Source organism: Myodes glareolus, chromosome 26 (assembly GCF_982192425.1).
Source record: "Myodes glareolus chromosome 26, mMyoGla1.1, whole genome shotgun sequence".
Classification (NCBI taxonomy): domain Eukaryota; kingdom Metazoa; phylum Chordata; class Mammalia; order Rodentia; family Cricetidae; genus Myodes; species Myodes glareolus.
Window position 1 is genome coordinate 45750909 of NC_142051.1, and position 21573 is coordinate 45772481.

The window sequence follows — 21573 nt, forward strand, 5'->3', positions numbered from 1 at the left end:
ATCTTTGAAAGGTTTTAAGATTAGCTATTCAACTATAATATATCTCTATATATCTAGAAAACCTAAATAACATGAATACAAACTTGACTATTATAGATGACTATCTATTAATCTGTATTTCTTAATTATACATTACATTTATAAATGAGCAGCTCAAACACAATACTTTAATGAAGAGCAGAAATATACATGCAAAAATTGACTTTAAATTTGTATTAATAAACCAATATCTATATCAATGCAATGCATTCATTCCTTCATCATATCTCTCATATACTCCTTTAAATGTAAACAATATTTATAAACAATATTTGGCAATTTGGGCATAGTTCTCTCCAAACTGCTTTCTGCTTTTTGTTAGTGAAGATTCTCAAATTTCAGACAGTTTATTGGAGCTTATAGTTCTACACAGCCCATCTTGGTTGAGAAACCTGGAAAAAAGTTGCAGGTATGACTACAGGAACAGAAAGTTAAGAGTTGGCAAATTCTACATAAGAAGGAGGTAGAGAAAGGGAACCAGAAGTATGACAAGACCATATAAGATCCAAGCTTACCCCAAGCCAGGTGAGTGACAAACTTTCTGAAGCAAGGCTGTACCTCTTAAGCCTCACAAATAGGACCCCCAACTGGGAACCAAGAACCCACAGGGATGACCCCAGCTAAGACCCTACGCAATAGTGGAGAAGTTGTCTGAACTTACCTTACCCTGTAGTCAGACTGATGATTATCTTAAATATCACTATAGAACCTTCGTCCAAAAACAGATGGGAACAGAGGCAAGGACCCACATCAGAGCATTGGATTGAGCTCCCAAGATCCAGTTGAAGAGTGGAAGGAGGGAGAGTATGAACAAGGAATTCAAGACCATGAGGAGGTCATCCACTGAGACAGTTTGCTTGAGTTAATGAGAGCTCAACAACTCCAACTGGACTGGGAGTGAATGAGCATGGAAACAACCAAGCCCCTCTGAAGGGGGTTAACAGCTAGGGCAGACTGAGGGGCCACAGATAATGACACTGGGATGTGTCTCTACTGCATATACCAACTTCATGGGATCCTATTCTTTTTGGATGTAAACCTTGCTCAACCTAGATGTAGTAGGGAGGGCCTTGGACTTTCCACAGGGCAGGGTTCATGGCACTCCCTTAGGGTTGGAGGGGTGGGGGAAGGGTTTGTGGAGGGAGAGGGAGGGGACTGGGAGGAAGAGAGGGAGTGGGAATTTCTTTCTTTCTTTTTCTTTTTCTTTAGAAGAAAGGGGGAGGTAATAAGGGATTCCCCTCTGTATAGTGTGAATATGTTTTATTATCATTGGTTAATAAAGAAGCTGCTTTGGGCTTATGGCAGCCTAGAATAGAGCAAGGTGGGAATTCCAAGCAGAGATAGAGGAGAAAAGAAGGCAGAGTCAGAGAGACACCATGTAGACACTGAAGGAGAAAGTTTCCCACCCACCAGAACCTTGCCAGTAAACCACGAGCCTTGTGGTAAAATAGCAAATAACATAAATGGATCAGTTTAAGATGTAAGAGCTAGTTAATAAAAAGCCTGAGCTAATAGGCCAAGTAGTGTTTTAATTAATATAATTTCTGTGTGATTATTTGGGGTCTGGGGGCCTGGAAAAGAAAAAAATAGTCTCCACCCATATCCTCCTCCACCTCTGGTTCTTAACATTCTATGTCTCTTCTTACACAGTGTACCCTCAGTTATGAGGGAAGGAATTTTATGGAGATGACATATTTGGGCATAAGTGCTCCCAGATAACTCACAGTCTACATAATGTCTTACTGAGGGTCTCTATATTTGTTCTCATATGCTACAAGAGGAAATGCAAGGCACTGATGTATAAATATAGTAGAATAGCATTTTGAGTCAATTATTTTATCATTGCTCTTCTTTTTTAAACCAGTACTATTTGGGTTGACACTAAATCCTTGGACTATCTAGTACCATGTTTTCAGTCACCCAAATAATGCTGGGTATGGATTCCATTTGATTGAATAGACTATAAGTCAAATCAGTTACTGGATGGTTATTCTCACAAGTTTTGTGCCACCATTGTCCTAACATATTTTTGTTCCAGAAAAATCATGCTTCTTTTGAGGATGAGTGTAATCTTGTATCAGCACTAGAATAATATTTGGAAGCATTTTCAAACAAAAATATTGGAGAAGTTCAAAAGAGAAAAAACCCTCTAATTCTTTGAGGACATAGAAATTCATAAACAAGTGAGAAAATAACAGCGCTCAAAATTATGTCTTAGAAGGTCACAATAATGGAAAGTTTCCAAGCCCTGGGATGGGTGGGGCTACAAGTTCTCAAATCACATGGAAAACTCCTTAAATTCTGCTTGCAAGTAAAGAAAAAAATTCAGTTTCTTTTGTTTCTCCTTGATAACCTGTTGCAGAGAGAATGTGAGGGGCAGTGGTTTGCAGAAGATGCCCCTGTACTTTGTCCAAGATGGGAAAAAAGATTAGAAATAGGTTTAGAGTTTGACCAGATACTGAGTAAACCTACTCCATATAAAAGAGGACAGTGACATCACAATCCATCTGTTAATGGATTGATTAACATGAGTGAGATTTATAATAATTTTATTATCAGAGGAGATTAATAATTAGGCTCTAGTGTGTAAACTGTGTTTTCTATGATCAATGATGAGAGAAGCAGGTAAAACAAAATATATAAAACCTGTAGGACAGGACTTGATGTATAATAATTATCCAATAAATACTGAAGCTTTTAAAAACTAATAAGAATCTTGAAGTAGTAGGCAAGCAGCCATTCTTATAGGTTTAATGAAATTAATATTATATTGAGATTTTATTTGTGAATTAAATACAACTCAGAAATGCAACAAGCATATAATTTAATTTTTACTGAAATGGAATTATTTTCTAACACATTTTCGTCCTCTAACACTTCCTCATTTTTAAGATTAAACAGTGAATTTTCCTAGAATGTATCCAGAATCCTGATGCAGAACCATGGAATGCTGTCCTCTTTCTACTTAGTAATATACAGCACAGAATTTACCATGTCCACAATAACACACAGAACAACTTCTTAGGAAGAGACATTAAGGTAAGAAAACTGTTACAAGCCATATAGTGGGGTATTCTGAGTTAAATGTGTTCACTTGATGTTTTTAAATAATGCTAGGCTCCCGCCTTAGAATGTTCAGGAAAATTGAGCATCTGAAACCCTGCACTAAATTGGTACTGGCCATGGCTTAGTGGTCCTAGCTTTAAATCAGATGAATTAGGAAGAAACAAGGAGAGGCTTCACATACCCTCTGGAATGAACACCAGTGGAAATACAGGAATGGTGTCAGAGTCCTTCTCATTCAAGAATTATCAATATTATGACAATTGAAGCATTTGAGGCAATCACGAGAGTATCAGGAAAAGCTGAGAGAAGGTACTGAAATCTGAAGGGGTCAGGGGTCAGAGTTCCCAGATTGTCATGTGAAAGAACATTCTTACTTAGGTGGATGAGGAATAAATGTTTGATTCGTATAAATGCCTTTTATGCTTATTTTACTAATATATGTAATGAACCATCTTGGATGATATTGTTTCCCTGTTCATTTCACCTTTATAGTAAGTTTATAAAGCTGAGATATTTAATATAAAGTTTCCAAACATCTTTACACTTTTAGAATTATTATGCATATTCTTTATAAAATGATTTAATTAATAGATGACTTTTGTTGCAATTTGAATTATAATTGAAGATTGCATAATTTTTAAAGGGCAGGTTCTCTTTTATGCTAATGAAATTTTTATTTTTTATGTAGATGTTGGTTAAAATAATGCTGATATCAATATTGTCTATCATCATTGATACATGTTTTGTAAAATGTGATTAAGTAACTGTCTGGAGGACTTTTACAAGTCTCTGAGCTTGATCTGTGATCCTGTCTCTCTATATTATGTCAGAAGATACAGACGTAGCTTAGTTTGTTTAGTAACAACGGTTGCTACATGAACAAGCTATCATTATTAGGTATTTGATAGTAACAACTAAACATTTTTAATGCTAACTTTTATTTTGCATAATCTTAATTCAGTAAACTTACTAATAAATTAGGTGATAAGAATAATTCAATTAATACAAGTTCTGTCTTTTTTTCACTGTCCCAGTCAATTTGATTTTCTTGATACAATGAAGCTATCTGGGGCAGGAGTTCTGAGGGCAGTGTTGTACATTTATCTGTGGTTGAAGGAGAGATGTTTAATGTTTGTGATTTGCTGAGACAGGTCAAAATAATTTTAAAATGTAGATCTATGCGAACATTAGTAAAATGTCCATCACTAGTGGTGATAGTACAGCTAGGACTAGGAGTAGAATACCATTCTTCTGACTGTGTGGCATGCCCTTACCACTCAACACCCTGATATTCTGACAGCATTCATATCATGATTTCCTGCTTTCTTAAAAATGAATTGAGAGATATTCTTATCAAGTTCAAACAGAGAAATGTCACTCCAAGTTTTGAGAATTTTTAGAACCTTAAGAAATCTGCTCCAAGCCAGAAAACAAATAGCAAAATCTGTATTGGGTAGGCTTGCAAAAGTCAGTAGCTGGTGTTCTAACTCATTTTCCCCATTTGCTTTCTGTTTTATACCTAAGCTGGAAAAGCCAGACCCTGATTCACGTACTGGCATACTTTCCTTGAGGATACAAAGGTATTGACTGATGTCATGATCATTTGAAGTTTGTTTTATCCTACTGTTACTTGGTGATAGTTTGTAAATAGTTTTAGAATTCATAGTAGAGATACCCAAGAGAAATTAATCAGAGAACTGAAAACAGAAACTATTGTACATTTTGCATGTTTGTTAGTTTTATCCATAGTTGAAATGATTTCTAGTAACTGAAAATATAATTTATAAACATAGATTATTTTTAATTTCTACAGTAAACAATATTATTTTTGTTTACACTTTAACAAAAGTTATAAAAATGTCTATATTGTCATTGTTTCTTTCTTATTGATACATGTGATTAAAGAGTGCAAGGGCACAATCATTTTCATTCATGTGGACAAGTGGAAATGAATGGAAAATCTTATACACAAGTATCTGTTTAAATTTCCATGTGTGCAGACCACTAGATTTTAAGTATTCTATGATGTATTTTTACCTCAATCTGTTTGATATTCAACTATTGCTGTGTAAAATTTTCTTTTTATATTTTTTGATTTTCTATGAAATCAAGCACTCAATGTAATTTTGTATTTAGCTGTACTAAGTCTTTGTTGATCTCAAAATCATAAATCAGATTGAAGCAAATATTTATCATTACCAAAATACATGCTCTCAATTGGACATTCATCTTCTCCTTGGACAATGAAAAACCAGAGTTTTGTAACTGAATTTGTCTTCCTGGGACTATCACAGAACCCAAATGTTCAAAAATTGATATTAATTGTAAGTTTATTTGTCTACATTGCAACTATCAGTGGCAACATGACGATTGTGGTGACCATTGTTTGCAGCCCTATACTGCTGGGCTCCCCCATGTATTTCTTTCTGGCTTTCCTGTCCTTACTGGATGCAAGCTTCTCCTCTGCCATGACACCCAAGATGATTGTGGATTGTATCTATGAGAGAAAAACAATCTCCTTTGAAGGATGCATGATACAACTTTTTTTTGAACACTTCTTTGGTGGGGCTGAGGTGATTGTTCTGACAGCCATGGCCTATGACCGCTATGTGGCCATTTGTAAGCCCTTACACTACTCTTCCATTATGACTCGGAGGCTCTGTGGCATTCTGGTGGCAGTGGCCTGGGCAGGAGGCTTCTTACATTCCATTATACAAATCATCTTCACTTTGCAACTGCCCTTCTGTGGACCCAATGTCATTGATCATTTCATATGTGATTTATACCCATTGCTGGAGCTTGCCTGCATTGACACCCACATTTTTGGCCTTTTGGTGGCTGCCAACAGTGGGTTTATCTGCATCATAATCTTTTCCTTGTTGCTTTTTTCCTATGGCTTTATCTTGCTTTCACTAAAATCCCACAGTTCTGAAAGCCGATGGAAAGCTCTGTCTACTTGTGGGTCCCACATTGCTGTAGTGGTCTTGTTCTTTGTCCCATGCATATTTACATATGCAAGGCCTCCTACTGCTTTCTCCTTTGACAAAGTGGTAGCAATATTTTATACCATGCTATCCCCATTGCTTAATCCAATGATTTATACTTTTAGAAATAAAGACATGAAGAATGCCATAAGGAAAGTGTGGAAAAAATTGATAGTGCATTCAGATGAAAAATAAAATGTTTCATTTTAACAAAATTAGTATTAATAATAAAGAAGTCAAAATTATTGCACACAAACCACAGTATGTTTATTACTTATAGAGAGTTAATGTAATTCTCCTGAACTGCCATTATTTGGGTGTTAGAGAATGCTGTTTTCCCTTGCATGCCCACTGAGTTGGAAACTCAATATTCATGTGTATAAATTAAAGAGAATTGAATTTTATATTTAGAATCTACTAATATATGAAAACAATCAAATCACCAGCTACAATAGTGGCTATTAACTCCATGCTTCTTAAAAAAAAGTCTGCAGGAAATTCAAAATGTTATATACATTCTAATGAAATCTTATTAAACCTATTTTCAGTACAAAGAAATTTCAATTTATGATAGTGATCTCAATAAAAGCTATAATTTGGATGGGATAGAAAGAAAATCTTCACAGAAGTTCTATAGGTCCCCTCTTTCTCATGACTTCAATATTTAATGGGAGTCTCTTTCCATTTGTTAAAGAATTTGAATCATGCTTTGATATCTTGAGAGATAATCCTTGGTTGATTCATTTCTACCAGGACATGTTTTCTTCTTGGGTTGAGAGATGTCTTATGCCAATCAGCCCTGGGAAAGGAAATGGGAAGACACCAGAATTATATATAATCATCTCTTAGAAAAATAACCCAAAAGGATTCTAAAAAGAATTCTAGAGATTCCACAGAACTAAAACAGCTAAGATCAACAGATCAGCAGATGTAGTAAGTTGACTCTTCTGACCCCTACGATACCATCAAACATTAGGACACCATAGAGTAAAATAGTTCTCAAAAGAGGATTGCATTTCAATTAATACACTGACTTTAATCTTCTTGACTTTTATACATAAGCTGAAAACAATTTTATTTGAAGTTATCAATAAAGAAACCATTCTAGTTTCCACATATCTGCTTATTGTAATCTCAGAACTTGGAAGGTAGAGACAGGAGATTCCCTATGAGTTTGTAGCCAATCTGATCAACATAAAGACTTCTAGGTCAGCCTCTGGAACAGAAACAGTCAGTCTTAAGAAAAATATGAAAAAAAAGATAAATTGTGCCTACAATTCCTTAAATTAATTCATCCCAGTTTGCAAAGTAGTTACAGTTCAAACTCTCCTACCATACCAATAATACTAAAACCATGCATTAATTAAGTATTCCAAGAGGTACTAAATTATTTTGCTTTTTCCTTAGTAGTTTTTGTTTTCACAGCCATGGCCTATGGCCAGCATGTGGCTATTTTCAAGCCCTTGAATTCCTCCTCCATCATGAACAGGGGACTCTGTTATGGGTAACCAGATCTGGGGAATTTTTAAATTCTATCATATGCATTGTTATCACATTGTAGTTGCTCTTCTGTGGGCACAATGTTATCATTTTTAGTTTGATTTGTACCCAATTACTGCACAACATTTCTAAGAATATGTAAAGTAAAAGGCAGAAATTATTGCATTTATTGTTGCCTTATGAAGTTCACAAGAATTAAGTTTTAAGCCATTATAAAGCATTTAAACCATTATAAACCAAAATAAAGCATATACATTTCAACAGACTTAGAAGTGTATAATAAGCCATGATACCCTGGTGTACCTTTCCTTCACTTTTGCAGGGTTTCCTAACAGTATAATATAAAAGGTCATAGTATAGTATTTCAATGCACACATGTAATGTGTTTGATCACATTTCTCTCCCTAATTGTTCTAAATTTCACCTCATACTATTCTTCACAGCTATTAGTTTACCTTTTATTGTCTTATCCTTTTTATATCCCCTCTATCTACATATGAGATAAAAATCCGGGAGGTTTTTGAGCTGTGAAGTGACTTATCTTACTTCACTCATTCGTCTCTTGCTACAATCATTTTCTTACAAATACCATTTTATTTTATTTTATGATTACATAAAATTATGTTTTGTCTGTATTCATCACATTTTTAACTAGTTGAACTGTTGGTACCCACCTGGATTGAGTCTCTAGTTTACCTATAGTGGATGTGTGGTAAGCTTGGGTATAAATTCACCTCCATTGTAAATTTACTTTTGTTTACTGGATAGTCATTTAGTCATATTGTGGTTAGATGTTCTATGTTCTTAAATGTTTTAGGAACTGTCATACTGATTTTAATAATATCTAAACATGTTCTCACCACCATAGAATAAGTCATTCTTCTGTCTGTCAGAAATAAGTTTGTGGTCATTCAAAAATGGTATATAGAAAATGAAGGAGGAAGGATAAAGCAGTTCCTTCAGGTCATCGAATTCCTAGAACAGAGCCATGGCCTTTTGTATAAACAACGGGTTTACTCAATGTGAGTAACATTTATATAAAAGTCTTACAAGGTGAAGGAGATAAAACAACTTTGATGGTTTTTCCTAAACACAAATTTTATAGTATTTCATAGAAAAGACCAATATTTGATATTGCTTCTACCTCTCATCCTCTATTTACTTGACAGTGCTTTGTGTTGTGTGCCTTTTTGTTGATGGCCATTACTAGAGTGGTGAGATGGATGTCAGTACAGTTTGTATTAGAATTTCCTTACTGACTAAACCAATTTTTCTTTATTAAAATTTTAATTCAATGTTTTACATTATTTTATGTTCCTCATTGAAGAGCCTACCCTATCTGATTGTTGCAGTATATAGAAGACTGGGATGCTGACTATTTCAAAGAATTTTATAATTCAGGCATGAAATGAGTTATGGCCTAAGGAGAAAGGGAAGGCACTATCAGAAAATATGTTGGTCTTTACCTTTTCTATAAACACTCAGCACCTCCTCCTTTTTTCAAAATAAGAACATTCCAAACCCAATGCAAAACTATATAAGGACATATACCAAGTATAAAAATTAGAATTACCACCATCATAAACAGTATTAAGCAAGAAACATCTGCTAAATGCTTCAATAATTATTCTATCCTAAGGAGTCTAAGTCTTGTATTATAAATGGCTTGGCTAAGTTATGAGAAGAAAGTAACTATGATGATCTACTCTTCAATCCCATAGAAGACCCAAAAAAGGAGATAATATTACTTGAGTAGGCAAGAAGTGCAATCAAGCAGCTTCCAAAATGTTCAATAAATGATCGAGACAACTGGCTTCCTAGGCAATTACCCAAAGTCTCATTTGCAGTGTTGGAGCAACCAACTTTGGCTATGGTCTAGAGCAAATGATAGACCATTGTCAGAGGCAGAAAAATTTTCAAAACCATCTTACCCTGTCTTGGCAAGTTGGCAAGTTTTGGCAGTCTTTTTTCTTGTATCTTGTTTATTTGTCCAGTCTGGACACTATCCTTTCTTTCTGAAACTAATGGTATATGTATAATTATTATCAAATAAATAAGACCTTCTTAAATTGAAAAGAGAACAACTAAATTTTGGATGAACATCCAAATGTTATCAATTTTGAACAAGTAAGAAAATTCCACAAAATTGTTAAATTATTTCTTAGCATCTCATGGGGTCAGAAAATTTTCAATTCCTGGGAGAACCAAGAATTTGTCTCACAGCGAAACCTCTTTAAATTCCAGATGAAATGAGGTAGGGGAAATTTTGGATCTTTCATTATGTTTTGCTCAGTAACAACGATGAGCACAGTATCTGGGAAGCAGATGTAACATTCTCCATCTTCACTGTCAGAGTTTTTTTTTCCTGCTTAGATGTGGAAGGAACAACTGGAAACAAGCAGAGAGACTTTGGAAAGACTGAATGAAAGGGAGGCTATCTTCAGAATTTTTTAAGAAGCCATACTTGGTGAGGAAAAGTAAGCATACCATGTGCCTTTATGAAAGATTATTAATCTGTGATGCAGTGATTTAGTATTTGGGTATTGTAGGCAGTCTACTGTGTTTAGAAAGTCATGTCCCCCTCACCTGTCAAGTATTTGTCCTTGCAAGATTTTTGTAGATCCTGGTACTCAGGTTACTACTTATCATTGTAGAAATATTATAACAAAAATTGGTGTCTTATTAATTTAATAAAATATAATGTGGGGAGCCAGAGAATATAATTTTATAAAAAAAAGTTTTTCATTTATTTATTTATAAAAATTTCCACTTCCTCCCCTCCTCCCAACACCCTCCCGTTCGCAGCACTCCCTCTCCTCCTCCCTTTCCAGTCCTAAGAGCAGTCAGGGTTTCCTGCCCTGTGGGAAGTCCAAGTTCCTCCCCCCTCCCTCTAGGTCTAGGAAGGTGAGCATTCAAACAGACTAGGATCCCAAACAGCCAGTACATGCAGAGGAAACAAGTCCCAGTGCTATTATCAATGGCTTCTCAGTCAGCCCCCATGTCAGCCACATTCAGAGAGTCCGGTTTGATCACATGCTCGTTCAGTCCCAGTCTAGCTGTCCTTGGTGAGCTCTCATTCGATCAGTCCCCTTGTATCAGTGGGTAAACGCACCACTCGCAGTCCTGACTTCCTTGTTCATGTTCTACCTCCTTCTGCTCCTCATTTGGACCTTGGGGGCTCAGTCCAGTGCTCCAGTGTGGGTCTCTGTCTCTATCTCCATCCATCATCAGATGAAGGTTCCCTCTGATCCTGCCTTCCTTGCTCACATTCTCCCTCCTTCTGCTTCTCATCTGGAACTAGGGAGTTAAGTCTAGTGTTCCAATGTGAGTCTCTGTCTCTATCTCCATCCATGGCCAGATGTAGGTTCTATGGTGATATGCAAAATATTCATCAGTATGGTTATGGGACAAGGCCAGTTCAGACACCCTCTCCTCTGCTGCCCAGGGAACAATCTGGGGACCTCTCCTTGGACCTGGGAACCGCTCTAGAATCAAGTCTCTTGCAAACCCTAAAATGGCTCCCTTAGTTGAGATATATACTTCCCTGCTCCCATATCCATCCTTCCTCCCTTCCCCCATCACATTCGCCCAAGTTATCCCCCATTCTCCCCTTCTCCCTTCTCTCCAACCATCTCCCCTTACATCCATCTCCCCCACCACGTACACCCAAGTTTTCCTGGCAATCTTGTCTACTTCCAATATACAGGAGGATAACTACATGATTTTCTTCAGGTTCACCTTCTTATTTAGCTTCTCTAGGATCATGACTTATAGGCTCAAAGACCTTTAATTATGGCTAGAATCCACTTATGAGTGAGTATATACCATATTCCTCTTTTTGGGTCTGGGTTATTTACCTCACTCAGTAAAGCGTTTTCTATTTCCATCCATTTGCATGCAAAAATTCAAGATGTCATTGTTTTTTACCGCTGAGTAAAACTCTAATGTGTATATGTTCCACACATTTTTTAACCATTCTTCTATTGAGGGGCACCTAGATTGTTTCCATGTTCTGGCTATTACAAATAGTGCTGCTATGAACATAGTTGAAGAAATGCTTTTGTAGTATGTTAGGGCATATCTTGGGTATATTCCCAAGAGTGGAATTGCTGGGTCCTGAGGGAGGTTGACTCCCAGTTTCCTGAAAAACCGCCACACTGATTTTTACAGTGACTGCACAAGTTTGCCTTCCCACCAACAATGGATGAGTGTTCCCCTCACTCCACATCCTCTCCAGCGTAGGCTATCGTTGGTGTTTTTGACTTTAGCTATTCTGACAGGTGTAAGATGGTATTTCAAAGTGGTTTTGATTTGCATTTCCCTTATTGCTAAGGAGGTTGAGAATGACCTTAAGTGTCTTTTGGCCATTCGAAGTTCTTCTGTTGAGAATTCTCTGTTCAGTTCAGTACCCCATTTTTTAATTGGGTTAATTAGAATTTTAGTGTCTAGTTTCTTGAGTTCTTTGTATATTTTGGAGATCAGACCTTGTCTGATGAGGAGTTGGTGAAGACCTTCTCCCAGTCAGAAGGTAGCCTTTTTGTCTTACTGACAGTGTCCTTTGCTTTACAGAAGCTTCTCAGTTTCAGGAGGTCCCATTTATTCATAGATTCTCTTATTGTTTGTGCTACTGGGATTCTATCTAGGAAGTGTTCTCCTGTGCCCATGTCTTATAGACTACCTTGCACATTCTCTTCTATCAGGTTCAATGTGGTCAGATTAATGTTGAGGTCTTTAATCCATTTGGACTTGAGTTTTGTGCATGGTGATAGATATGGATCTACTTTCATTCTTCTACAGGTTGACATCCAGTTATGCCAGCACCCTTTATTAAAGATGCTTTCCTTCTTCCATTGTATGCCTTTAGTTCCCTTGTCGTAAATCAGGTGTTCATAGGTTTTTTGGCTAATATCCGTGTCTTCTATTCAATTCTATTGGTCAATTTCACTGTTCTTATGCCAATACCAAGCTGTTTTCAATACTGTAGCTCTGTAATAGAGTTTGAAGTCAGGGATGGTAATGCCTCCAGAAGTTCCTTTATTGTATAAGACTGTTTTGGCTATCCTGGGTTTTTTGTTTTTCCATATAAAGTTGATTATTGTTTTCTCAAGGTCTGTAAGGAAATTTGATGGGATTTTGATGGAGATTGCATTGAATCTATAGATTGCTTTTCTTAGAACTGCCATTTTTACTATGTTGATCCTTCCAATCCAAGATCAAGGGAGATCTTTAGATTTTCTAGTATCCTCCTCAATTTCTTTCTTCAAAGACTTAAAGTTCTTGTCAAATAGACCTTTCACTTCCTTTGTTAGTGTAACCCCAAGATACTTTATGCTATTTGTGGCTATCATGAAAGGTGAAGTTTCCTTGCTTCTCTATCCTTTGTGTGTATAGGAGGGCAACTGATTTTTTGGAGTTGATCTTATTTCCTGCCACATTACTAAAGGTGTTTATCAGCTGTAGGAGTTCATTGGTAGAGTTTTTGGGGTCGCTTATGATACACTATCATATCATCTGCAAATAACGAGAGTTTAACTTCTTCCTTTCCAATTTGAATCCCCTTGATCCCCTAATGTTGTTTTATTGCTATTGCTAGAACTTCAAGCACTATATTGAAGAGGTATGCAGAGAGTGGACAGCCTTGTCGTGTTCCTGATTTTAGTGGAATGGCTTTGAGTTTCTCTCCATTCAATTTAATGTTAGCTGTCGGCTTGCTGTAAATAGCTTTTATTATATTTAGGTATGATCCTTGTATCCCCAGTCTCTCCTCACCTTTATCATAAAGGGGTGTTGAATTTTGTCAAATGCTTTTTCAGCATCCAATGAAATGATCATGTGGTTTTTTTCTATCAGTTTATTTATATGATGGATTACATTGATAGATTTGCATATGTTGAATCAGGCCTGCATCTCTGGGATGAAGCCTACTTGATCATAATGAATAATTTTCTAATGTGTTCTTGGATTCGGTTTGCCAGAATTTTGTTGATAATATTTGCATATATGTTCATGAGTGAGATTGGCCTGTAATTCTCTTTCTTGGTTGTGTCTTTGTGTGGTTTTGGTATCAGGGTAACTGTAGCTTCATAAAAAGAGTTTGGCAATGACTCTTCTGTTTCTATATTGTGAAATACATTAAGGAGTATAGGTATTAGCTCTTCTTGGAAGTTCTAGTAAAATTGTGCATTGAAACCATCTGGTCCTGGGCTTTTTTTGGTAGGGAGGTATTTGATAACAGCTTCTATTTCTTTGTTACTAACAGGTCTATTTAGATTGTTCACCTGGTCTTGATTTAACTTTGGTAAATGGTACTTATCTAAAAACAAGGCCATTTCTTGTACATTTTCCAACTTTGTGGCATACAGGCTTTTGTAGTAAGATCTAAAGATTCTCTGAATTTCCTCTGTGTCTGTGGTTATGTCCCCCTTTTCATTTCTGATCTTATTAATTTGCATGTTCTCTCTCTGCCCTTTGATTAGTTTGGCTAGGGGTTTGTCATTCTTGCTGATTTTCTCCAAGAACCAACTTTTTGTTTCATTGATTCTCTGGATTGTTTTCTGTGTTTCTATTTTGTTGATTTCAACCCTCAGTTTGATTATTTCCAGTCTTCTACTCCTCCTGGGTGAGTCTGCTTCTTTTTTTCCAGAGCTTTCAGGTGTGCTGTTAAGTTTCCAATGTGTGCTTTCTCCGTTTTCTTTAATTGGGCACTTAGGGCTATGAACTTTCCTCTTAGCACTGCTTTCATTGTGTCTCATAGGTTTGAGTATGTTGTGTCTTTATTTTCATTAAATTCAAGGAAGACTTTAATTTCTTTCTTTATTTCTTCCTTGACCCAGGGGTCATTCAGTAGTCGACTGTTCAGCTTCCATAAGTTTGTAGGCTTTCTGGGGTTAGAATTGTTATTGAATTCTAACTTTATTCCATGGTGCTCTGACAAGACACAGGTGGTTACTAATATTTTTTTGTATCTGTGGACATTTGCTTTGTTACCGAGTGTGTGGTCAGTTTTCGAGAAGGTTCCATGAGCTGCAGAGAAAAAGGTATATTCTTTCCTATTTGGGTGGAATGTTCTGTAGATGTCTGTTAAGTCCATTTGATTCATTACCTCTATTAATTCTCTTATTTCTCTGTTAGGTTTCTGTCTGATTGACCTGTCCATTGGTGAGAGAGGTGTGTTGAAGTCTCCTACTATTTGTGTGTGTGGTTTGATGACTGCCTTGAGTTCCAAAAGTTTTTCTTTTACATAAGTGGGTGTTTTTATATTAGGGGCATAGATATTCAGGATTGAGACTTCCTCCTGATGAATTGTTCCTGTTATGAGTATAAAATGTCTGTCTCCATCTCTTCTGATTGATTTTAGTTTGAAGTCAATTTTGTTAGATATTAGAATGGCCACACCCACTTGTTTCTTAGGTCCATTTGCTTGGAAAACCTTTTCCCAGCCCTTTACTCTGAGTATATGACTGTCTTTGTGGTTGAGGTGTGTTTCTTGTAAACAGCAGAATATTGGATCCTGTTTTCGTATCCAATCTCTAAGTCTGTGCCTTTTTGTAGGTGAATTGAGTCCATTGATATTAAATGATATTAATGACCAGTGGTTGTTGACTCTGGTTATTTTTTTTCAGGGAAGTAGAGTGTATGTGTTTCCCTTCTTTGAGTTGTGCTTGTGAAGGGTCGCTAGATGTCTGAGTTATTGTAGGTGGTGTTGGGAATGATGGATTCCTTGGGTTGTGATTTTCCTTCTAATACTTTTTGTAAGGCTGGATTTGTAGCTACATATTGTTTAAATTTGTTTTTATCCTGGAATATTTTGTTTTCTCCGTTGATAGTGAATGATAGCTTGGCTGGGTATAGTAGTCTGGGCTTGCATCCATGGTCTTTTAGTTTCTGCAGTACCTCTATCCAGGACCTTCTTGCTTTGATGGTTTCCATAGAGAAGTCTGGTGTAAGTCTGATAGGTTTACCTTTATAAGTTACTTGATCTTTTTCCTTTGCAGCTCTTAATATTCTTTCTTTAATCTGAATGTTTTGTGTTTTGATTATTATATGGCGAGGGGATTTTTTTTTGATCCAGTCTATTTGTCATTCTGTATGCTTCTTGAACCTTCATAGGGATATCGGTCTTTAGGTTGGGGAAGTTTTCTTCTAAAATTTTGTTGAATATATTTTCTGGACCTTTGATCTGCAATTCTTCTCCTTCTTCTACCCCTATTAATCTTAGATTTGGTTTTTATATTGTGTCCCGCATTTCCTGAATGTTTTGTGATGAGAATTTGTTGGATTTGCTGTTTTCTTTGGTCAGAGCGTTTATTTTCTCTATGGTGTCTTCAGAGTCTGAGATTCTTTCTTCTATCTCTTGTATTCTGTTAGTTATGCTTGTTTCTGAAGTCTCTGTTCATTTACCTAGATTTTCCATAGCCAGCCGGCCCTTGATTTGTGTTTTCTTCATTGCCTCCATTTCAGTTTTCAAATCTTGAACTGTTTCCATTACCTGTTTGATTGTTTTTTCTTGGTTTCCCAGAATTTCATTTACGGATTTACTCATTTCTTCAAACTTTTTGGTATAATTCTCTTCCATTTCTTTGCTCATTTCCTCAATCTTTTTGTTATACTTATCTTCCATTTCTTTATGGCAGATTTTTCACCTCCTGTTTAAGTTTCTCTATTATTTTCATAAAGCTCCGCTTGAGTCGATTTCTTCTATTTCTTCTGGAGTGGGGTGTTCAATTCTTCTACTTTCGTGATCCCTGGATTCTGGTGATGTCATGTTGCCTTTCAGGTTGTTGGAGGAATTCTTGCATTGGCGCCTGCCCATCTCCTCCTCTCTGGATGAAACTCCTCAGCACTCTCTGGATAGAACTCCTCAGCACTCTCTGGCTAGGACTCCTCAGCACTGAAACAGGGACATCTGATATTCCAAAAACACAGTAGACAAAAGGTAGGCAGCAGTGGGGGCAGGGAGGGGTCCTGTGGAACACCAAAGACCCTTCCACAGAAAGTGAGGGGGAGGGGCTGTGCTCTCTTCCGGGCCAGATCGCCCCGGCGTGCACCCACTCACCTCTCTGGATAGAACTCCTCAGCACTGAAACAAGGATATCTGGTATTCCAAGGACCCAGGACACAAAAGGGTGGCAGCAGTGGAGGCCGGGAGGGGTCCCATATCTTATGGAGTCTTATGTCTCTCCTCTGGCGGCACCAGTTTTCCCTAATGGAGACAGTGTCTAACCCAGAGGTCACATATCTCTGTCTCCCAAAGGTTAACTCAGTTCATATCTGTCATTTATCAGGGATGGCCAGGACACTACTCTCAATTTGTAGAGAGAGACACTCTGGCCTTGTAAATAAAACAGCCAGTTGTAAAATGACCTAAGATTCCCAAGCATCAGAGAAAATAGCTCACTGTGAATCAATGATCCTTGATCTACTGAGAAAGCTGCTGACAGTCTGTTCTCATTCTCCTAGACATATAACTTTATATTTCTTTATTTCTACATTCTTAATTTTGGAATCTAATTTTTATTTTCTTATTCCTGGACTCTTCAGTTGTTGTTAGTGGCCTTTTTTTGAGACAGGGTTTCTCTGTATCTTTGGAGCCTGTCCTTGAATTAGCTCTTTTTTTGGTTTTTCAAGACAGGGTTTCTCTATGGCTTTGGAGCCTGTCCTGGAAATAGACCTTGTAGACCAGGCTGGTCTTGGACTCACAAAGATCCACCTGTCTCTGCCTCCCTAGTGCTAGGATTATATGTGTGTGCCACCAGCACCAGGCAGAACTAGCTCTTGTAGACCAGGCTGGCCTCAAACTCACAGAGATCTGCCTGCCTCAGCCTCCCAAGTACTGGGAATATAGGCTCCAGGCTACATTTTTTTCCTATTTTTTCCTACATTTTTATATCATCTGCTCCCTTGCCCTAAGCTCCACACCTGTCCCTGGAGGGCACCTGGTAGGAGTGAGACTCAGACTAGTAAGATTCAAGGTCACCACTCCTTGCTACTGTCTTGTACTCCTGCTTGAACCATTAAAGGGTGAGGCTACAACTTGACTGGTCTGCTTAGATATGCTTTGTTTTTGTTTATCCAGAAAGTGTTTCCCTGCCTAACAGTTCTAGCTGTACTGGACCTAGTTCTTGTAGACCAGGTTGGCCTTGAACTCACAGGGATTCACCTGCCTCCCAAATGTTGGTATTAAAAACACATGGTACCACCACATAACCTATATAGACATTTATATTTGCTGCCTTCTTTCTGAAGTTGGAAAGTATTACCTTCTTGTTGAAGTTGAGAAATTGACAAATTCAGTCATTTTTGGGTTTCTTAGCAAAAAAAAAATATCAAAAAGAAAATAAAAAAACAAAAACTTTTATTTTCTCTCTCTCTTTTTTTTCAAAGTTTATTAAATTATGAAAGTTTCCATTTCCGCCCCTCCTCCCCACACCCTCCCACTCCCCCCTCCCCCTCCTCCTCCCTCTCTATCCCTAAGAGCAGTCAGGGCTTCCAGCCCTGTGGGAAGTTCAAGTTCCTCCCCCCTCCCTCCAGGTCCAGGAAGGTGAGTATCCAAACAGACTGGATCCCAAAAATCCAGCATATGCAGAGGAAACAAGTCCCAGTGTCATTGTCAATGGCTTTTCAGAAAGGCTCCGGGCCAGCCACATTCAGAGAATTCGGCCACATTCAGAAAATCTGGTTGGATCACATGCTCGTTCAGTCCCAGTCCAACTGGCCTTGGCGAACTCTCATTAGATCAGTCCCCTTGTATCAGTGGGTGATCGCACCCCTCGCGCTTCTGAGGGTTTTTTTTTCATGTTTTTCCTCCTTCTGCTCCTCATTTGGACCTTGGGGGGCTCAGTCCGGTGCTCCAATGTGGGTCTCCATCTGTATCGCCATCCATCGTCGGATGAAGGATCTATGGTGATAGGCAAAATCTTCATCAGCATGTTCTCTCTTTGTTTTATTTCACACTATAACTTGATTTTTTTTTGAGACAGGACCTGTCTTTTTATTTGTGCTTCAGACAAACTATTTCACTACATGAAAGATGACTTTCTTCTGAACACTGCTGCTGCAATTACAATTTAAAAAGGAAAACTAAAATTAAAATAAGTAATCTGGGATTAACAAAGAAAAGCAGGATAAAAGCAGCATTTTCTTTCTTTCTTTTTTATTTTCTTTCTTTATTATGTTTTGAGGCACAGTTTCTCTGTGTAATAGCCATAGCCATTCTGGAACTCTCTTTATAGACCAGGCTGTCTTCTTGGTAACATTCTGGTTTAATTATTTATTTATTTATTTATTTTCTATCTGTAAATGACATTTCTTCTCTTTTTCTCTTTTGTTTAATTTCTGTGGGTTTTTTGTTTTTGGTTTTTCTCTGTTCTTGGAACTAGTTCTTGTAGACCAGGCTGGCCTCAAGCTCCCAGAGATTCACTTGTATCTGCAAGATATGGAGTCAGTCCCCTATAATGCTTTCATCTTGGTCTTATGGGCCCCATGCTCTCAGTATTGTTGTTCTTTTCTGCAGAATACAAAAGAAACCATGAGGTACAAACAGACCCATGTGTAACTTTATTACAGGGAAGGGGCGTGGGGGACTGTGCAGGTGGGAAACAGGAAGAAAAAATAGAGCAAAGGCACCACGGCTTTGCTTTTAAAGACCACCCCAGCGTAAGCCCACATCAGATGCTGCATTCTCCATCTGTGAGCACGGCGGGGGGGGGGGGGCTTTTGCATTGGATTGTGGGTGCATGTGTTTCTGGGAAATGAAGTATTCCAAGTCAGGCGGACTATGCTGTACTCGGCGCCTGTGCATAGGGGCCTCATGGAAAACGTAGTTCCCCAGGAGAATAACATTCCACGCTTTTTGATTTGTTGAAAATTTGGGGATTTGAGGGTCTTAGTGGGCAGGGAATGGGGGCGTAGCCCGGTCTCTCATAACTGCTTCCTACTGACTTTGTGGCATCAAGGGGTTCAGGGTGTCTGATGCATCCTGGTGATCGTGTCCTGTCCGCTGGTGTTCTGTGGTGTCTGGTGTATCCTGGTGATCACATCCTATCCACTGGTATCCTGTGGTATCTGATGTATCCTGGTGATTGCGTCCTGTCCAGTGGTGTCCTGTGGTGTGCAATTTTAACAGCATCTCTCTTGGTCTTGAGGAGCTGGAAAACAAGTTACATTAGAAGAGGGAAAAAAATTAAAGGGGAGATTTGAGGAGGGGGGAATAAAATAAAATGATACTTATTCTGTTTTGAGTCTGGTCCATTTAGGTGGGTCAAGCTGGCTCCCTGGAGCTTAAAGAAAATGTCTTAAAGGAATAAATTTTTTATCTTGGGCATTGCCTCAATATCCAGGGGACAGTGATGCAGTCAGTGTTGAACCTGTCATGTCAAGGAACCCGTTAAGGTTTTGCCTACCACCTGGGCTTATAATCTTTAGCTCTGTGTTTGATGATCCCTGTAAGAGCAGCTGAGTGGTTATTTGAAAATTTGAACATGATATTGGAGGTATTTGGAGAGGTTACATATAGGAAAAAGAGAAGAAAGGAAAATATGTTGGCATAAGAGAGTTGAGTGAAGGATAGGAACTCTATTTTTCTTGTGTCCTCTGGAACTTAAGAGAGCGAAGTCCTGTCTGAGTTACCGTGTATGAGGGATTGTCTTGAACTGGAGGACTAAACAGTTTAAGATATGACAGGGGAATCCAGTGAGGAATTCCCTCGAGCTTGGCAGGAATCAGAAGCTCAGCAGCTGCCAAAGCACGTATGTAGGGTACCCAGCCCCGAGTGGGAGGTCCATCTTTTTTGACAGGTATGCTACAGGTGTAAAAGAAGGTCCCAATTTATGTCCTAAGACCTCAAGGGCATATCCCTTCTCTGCTACATAAAGAGAAAAAGGGCAAATTAGATCCAGAAGATGAAGAGCTGGAGCCTGGAGAAAGGCCTGTTGGAGTCTCTGGAAGGGTTTGGTAACCAGATGGAGAAGGGACTCATGCAGAGAGCTGAGAGCTGCTTCATATAGGGGGCGGGTGAGGAGAGAAAAGGAGGGGATCCAGGAATGCAGGAAGCCGGCCACTCCCAGGAACAATAAAACTTCTTTGGTGGAAGGAATTGAGTGGTAGCCCCTTTTAGATAAGAAATTTAAAAGGGCAACAGTATCTATCTTGCTGATCTCAAATGATGGGCTGCAAAGTAAAGTGTCATCCACGTATTGTATGAGCTTGGGATTTAGGGAGAGACAGTGAGAGCAGATAAGAGGCCAAGGCTTGGCCGAAGAGGCATGGGCTGTCTCAGAAGCCCTGGGGGAGAATGGTCCAGGTGAGCTGTGTGGAAAAATTAGTGTTAGGGTCCATCCAGGTGAAATCTCTGGGTCCGATGACCCCATGTCACCATGTGCATGAGGACAATCTACAGACCTTCCCTGTGTCACCTTGGACAAGGTCCCCTGGGATTATGATGGTGATTAGGGCATTCTCGGGCCCAGTGGCCTGTCTTACCACACTTGAAACATGGACCTGGTGGCTCATGCACCCCGGGAAGCTGGGGGGCAGCACGAACAGGGTGGGTCAAGTAGTCTGTCCCCTCAGCTGGCAGGGCGACCGTGGGTACCACGTGGCAAAAGCAGTGGTTGGGAGCTTTGTCATTCCATGCATGGTACACCTTAAAAACCATCTCTAGGACTTCTGCCTGTGGGTTTAAGGGGCCTTTCTCCAAACACCTGAGCTTGGCCTTGATGTCTGAATAACACTGATTTAAAAAGTGAGTCATTAATAGCTGTCTGCCCTCAGGGGATTCTGGGTCCAGGTTTGTAAACTGTAAAATAGAGCTTTTGTAAGATGTTCCAAAAATGCAGAAGGAATTTCCTTTGTGTCCTGAATAATTTCTGAGAGTTTAGAATACTTTACTGGCTTGAGGGCAGCCTTCCAGAGGCCTGTTAGGAGACAAGTTAAAAATAGGTCTCTGGTCAAGATCCCACCTGGAGTGTTATAATCCCAGTGTGGT

The 21573-nt window shown here is 38.5% G+C and overlaps 1 protein-coding gene across 1 annotated transcript; it reads left to right on the forward strand.

Annotated features, from left to right (window-relative positions):
• The first annotated feature begins 5348 nt into the window (after positions 1–5348).
• On the forward strand, positions 5349–6284 carry LOC125400868 (olfactory receptor 4C15-like). The gene has a single exon (XM_048434997.3). It carries the CDS (start codon positions 5349–5351, stop codon positions 6282–6284), a length of 936 nt encoding a protein of 311 aa, XP_048290954.1.
• Positions 6285–21573: the final 15289 nt, after the last annotated feature.